The 4,721-nt window shown below is 37.4% G+C and overlaps 1 protein-coding gene across 1 annotated transcript in view; it reads left to right on the top strand.

Annotated features, from left to right (window-relative positions):
* ATF7IP (activating transcription factor 7 interacting protein) overlaps positions 1 to 4,326 on the top strand; it is a 71,343-nt gene extending 67,017 nt beyond the window's left edge. The window contains exons 13-14 of the mRNA XM_006888427.1: positions 1,917 to 2,029; positions 3,434 to 4,326. Coding sequence (XP_006888489.1) covers positions 1,917 to 2,029; positions 3,434 to 3,853 — 533 coding nt within the window. The 3' untranslated portion in view covers positions 3,854 to 4,326. The remainder of the gene's footprint in view (positions 1 to 1,916; positions 2,030 to 3,433) is intronic.
* The last annotated feature ends 395 nt before the right edge of the window (positions 4,327 to 4,721 follow it).

A 4,721-nucleotide genomic window follows, 5' to 3' on the forward strand; every position in this document is an offset into this window, starting at 1 on the left:
GTTGGCAATAGCACCCAGGTTTTCCAAATTAGCTTGTCTTCATTTTTCTTTGGTCTGCAAAGACTTCTTCTCATTAGCTGCCTTCTGCTTTTGTTACATGATCTCCAAATCCCTCTGCCTTCTCTGAGAGGCAGTCAAACTTTCCTCTTTTCTTTTTCCCTTGCTAATCTCCTGGGTTTTCTTCAAGTTTTTCTGGCGGGCAAGTTCTCTCTGATTTCCACGGGCCATCCTGACAACCGATCCGAGGCTGGAAGAGACGAACTAGGAAAATCAGCGGTTCTCTGGCGGCGTCATCCAGGTGGCGGTCTCCTAATATACCCAGCGCGCCGGCCCCTCGCAGGGCAACCCATTATTCCTTTTTAAATGGATATATCAACTGTATACTTTATCTTTAAGTAGTATGTATTGATATGTTAAGTTTTAAAAAAACTTGACATGAAAGTATGGATCACTAGATTCATTTAAAGAAACAGCAGTAATTCAGTTATTCAGTGATGGCTCCCGGGACAAAATAAACTGAGCAAAATCTCTGGGAGATAGTCTGGCTTCATCTTTCTCAGGTGTTTACAGGATAAACCACACTTACTCCATTCCTGAGGTTCTGCCAGCAGTGTCATGAAAAATATTCTGCACAGCAAGCCAGCATATCTGCAGAACGGAATGGGCCAGATACGGAATATTTTGTAAGAATGTAGTCGGGGTTGTTGTTGTTGTTATGTGCTGTCGAGTCGCTTCAGACTCATAGCAGACCTATGTACAACAGACCTAAACCCTGCTCTATCCCTTGCCAATCTCACTGCCTCCAACATGCCTATCCCCTATCACAGATTCAGTCCATCTCATCAAGGGTCTTCCTCTCGTGCTGTCCCTCCACCCTCCCAACTATGACGTCTCTCTCCAAGGACTGGTCCCTCATTGGAACATGTCCAAAGTATGTCAGACGAAGCTTCAGAATCCTTGCCTGCAAGGAGCAGCTTGGCTTAGCCCTCTCCAGGACGAACTTTTTTGTTCTTCTGGCAGTCCATGGTGTATATTCAGTACTCTTCTCCAACACCAAAGCTCAACGGCATCAACTCTCCGTCATCCCCAGTCATTGTCCAGCTCTCTAAAGCATAGCAAGTGATTGCAAAGACAATGGCTTATATCAAGCGCATCTTAGTCTCCAGACTGACATCATTGCTCCTAATACCTTGGAGAGGTCTCTGACAGCAGATTTTCCCAGTGCAATTCATCTTTTAATATCCTGGCTACTGGTACCAAGAATGTTAATTGTGGAGCCAAGCAAACTAAAGCTGTCAAAAATCTCAATCTTTTCACCATCTATCATGGTGTTGCCAATCGGCCCAGTGGTGAGAATCTTTGTTTTCTTGGTGTTGATCTTCAATTCATATTGAAGGCTGCTGCAGCAAGCGCTTCAGGTCCTTCTCAGTTTCAGCAAGCAGGGTTGTGTGTCATCTGCTTAATGCAGCATAGTCCATGATTTAAAAGATGGCACATTAGAGAGTTTTTATGAAGCTTCTGTTTTTCACACTGATGCAGTCTAACCTGACTGCCCTTTTCATGTGGTGTATAATCACTTCTAGAATTTTTTTGCCTTATAGTTGTTGTAGACCCCAGTTACTTCTCTCCTGTGCTGGATATTCTCTCATTGTCTCTCATGGTTTCTTCTTTCTTAATTTCTCTTATTCTTAAGACAATTAGTACTTGAGAAAATATTCCTAGAATGTAGGTTTGTTTTGTTTTGAGTGCTTACGTACCTGAGAATGTCTCTATCCTCATGTTTGACTGATACTTGGGCTGAATATAGACTTTTAGGTTGGAAATATTTATCTTTCACATTTTGAGAGTACTCCTCATCAAGTATATACCAAATTTAGGCTAGGTTAAAGTTCTGATCATACGCTTTACTTTTGTAGGTGTCACAGTTCGAGTGCCTCAAACGACTACGTATGTTGTAAACAATGGACTAACACTGGGATCAGCAGGGCCTCAGCTCACGGTACATCATCGACCACCACAAGTGCATCCTGTGAGTGTCAGTGTTTGCCTTTACAAGATTCTCACCTGTGAAGTTGTCATATATTGGAGCATTTTTTTTTCTTTCTTAAAAAGGAAGTGATAGACCTTTGTTTTCCATCAGGAGTTGAAAAATTGATATTATTGGGTATCTAGTGGTAATGATGATGATTGAACATCATCGAGTTTGCTTGTGTCTTTGTATATACAGAATTACCCCATATTTAGTATAGTGGAAGTGAAATAGATGACTTCTAAATTGTGCTTAAATTGAAATTTGAAAGGATATTTACCATTTTTTCATACTCTGTAACTTAATACTCTTTGCCAACACCACAATTCAAAGACATTAGTCTTTTTTCATTTCCTCCCATTCACATGCATATGAAGTAATTGAAAACGTCATGACTTGAATCAAATGCTTTTATAGACTCAAAGACATTAGTATTGCATGCCAACCACTCTTCATATATGTGATTCTTAACAAAAGAGTGTTTTAAAGTAGTTTGATACTGCTGTCCATTGTTATAGATGAAGCAGCTCATGTACAGTGGAATTAAATAACCATACCTAAGTGGACTATAACCTGTGCATTCCAGCCCAGCGCTGGAACATACACTCTTAACAGCTAATATTCTGATTGTTTCACTACAGTGAAAGGAAAAAAAAACCTTTATTGCCATTAATGAGTACTTCTAAGTTTGAGAATTGCCCTTTTTGATTGAAAAGAATATTTTGTTAGCTGAGTGTTTACTCAGTGTACCCAGTGTTCGATCCAACCTAATTTTTAAAAAGCTTAACATTAAAAAAAAAAATAAAAAAAATAAAAAAAAACCTTAACATTATTTAAAAACATTTATTTCCGAATAGTTTTACTGTGCTTCCTCTGACCTGATTAAGATAAATGGCAAATAATCATTACTGTTATTTATAACTAGAAAATAATTCTTTTAAAAAAAATACAAATTTATGTGTTTTAATTTAAAATATAATCAAAGTAGTTTTAAAAACGGAAATGTAATTCTCAATTATAATGAGCTGTATTGCTACGTATATACTTTAAAAATGTAGCATTATGCTAAAATGAGGCTTTATAGCTTAGGGAATTAAATAATAAATTACTTTTTAAGATAATTAGTTCAGTGCCAAGATGAATTTATATTCGCAAAAGCTTTTATTTCTTAAGAAAATTCTTCAAGTCTAGGCATCTAGAGTAGGAGTAACCAGCACCGATGTGTGGGACATAATTGTTTGAAAAATCACCAAATGAAAATTATATAATTTTATAAGATCAGATGGCATGTATTAGAATCCTTGATATAATATTCTCTATGTATGATTTTTAAGGGTATTTTCCTAGTATCCCAAAACGTTTTTTCTGTGATAATTTAAATTAGCATGACTTTTCTTTTATTAGGAGCCCTCACGTCCTGTGCACCCTGCACCCTTACCAGAAGCCCCACAACCCCAGCGTCTACCCCCAGAAGCTGCCAGCACATCTCTGCCTCAGAAGCCGCACTTGAAGTTAGCACGAGTTCAGAGTCAAAATGGCATTGTACTGTCATGGAGTGTTCTGGAGGTAGATCGAAGCTGTGCCACTGTTGATAGCTACCATCTCTATGCTTATCATGAGGAACCTAGTGCCACTGTGCCCTCTCAATGGAAGAAGATTGGGGAAGTAAAAGCACTTCCTTTGCCCATGGCATGCACTCTCACTCAGTTTGTATCTGGCAGCAAGTACTACTTTGCAGTACGAGCAAAGGATATTTATGGACGATTTGGACCTTTCTGTGATCCTCAATCAACAGATGTGATCTCTTCTTCCCAGAACAGTTAAACCTTGGAGCCTTTATCTCTGTTCCTCTTTCAGAACTTGTACTTTTTGGTCTTGTTTTTAATCTTGTGCATGATGATACCCATTGTAAAATCAACATTCTGCAAGATTTCTTGGACATTTGTGTCTATACACTACATTTGTTTATAACCAAAAGTAAAATAAACTCAGCCTATAAAGCAAGAATTTATTTTCCTGAACAACTCTAACTTCAGGGTTTTTCAAATGTAAATGTGCACCTTGCTTTTAGTTTTGAGGCTGGGGAATATTTGTGGGCACTTGGGTGTTGGTTTTTCTTTCTTTGTTTACATGTTTCTTGCAGTGAGATCGCTTACTTTCATTCTCAGATTTACCTCTTCCATTGAAGTAGAGCAAAGGATCTCTGAGGTATGTAACTGGCATGATACGATTCTGCTTGTTAGAAATAGGTAGGGTCATAGTTAAGGATTTAAACTTAATCTGAACAAAGCCCAGAGAACTAAATAAAAGAAAAATGAATAACTAATTACTAATTTGAGCACAAGAAAGGATATACTCATCTTTATTTTGTGTCTCCTCAATTATTAAGTAAAAAATATCTGTAATGGCCCCTTTTTCTTATCTGCTATTTTAAATTTACTTTGTGCCTTCACTACAGAAATAAACATGAGCATATGACCATGTTTATGCTTCCCTTTCAGCCTTTCATCCTGTTTGTCCATTGTCTCCAGTAAATATTCCTTTAGCCCTTCAAGTAATTTCTAAACCAAAGCTTTTATTTTCTCACCTATGGATTCACTACATTTAACTTTAAAATTTTTACTTGTTCTTTTCTAAGTATATATATCGTTGCTTTTGGAGAGGATCATTATTTAAATTGAATCTATGGAAA

This window comes from Elephantulus edwardii, unplaced genomic scaffold (genome assembly GCF_000299155.1).
Source record: "Elephantulus edwardii isolate Elephantulus edwardi_28Jun2011 unplaced genomic scaffold, EleEdw1.0 scaffold00067, whole genome shotgun sequence".
NCBI lineage: Eukaryota > Metazoa > Chordata > Mammalia > Macroscelidea > Macroscelididae > Elephantulus > Elephantulus edwardii.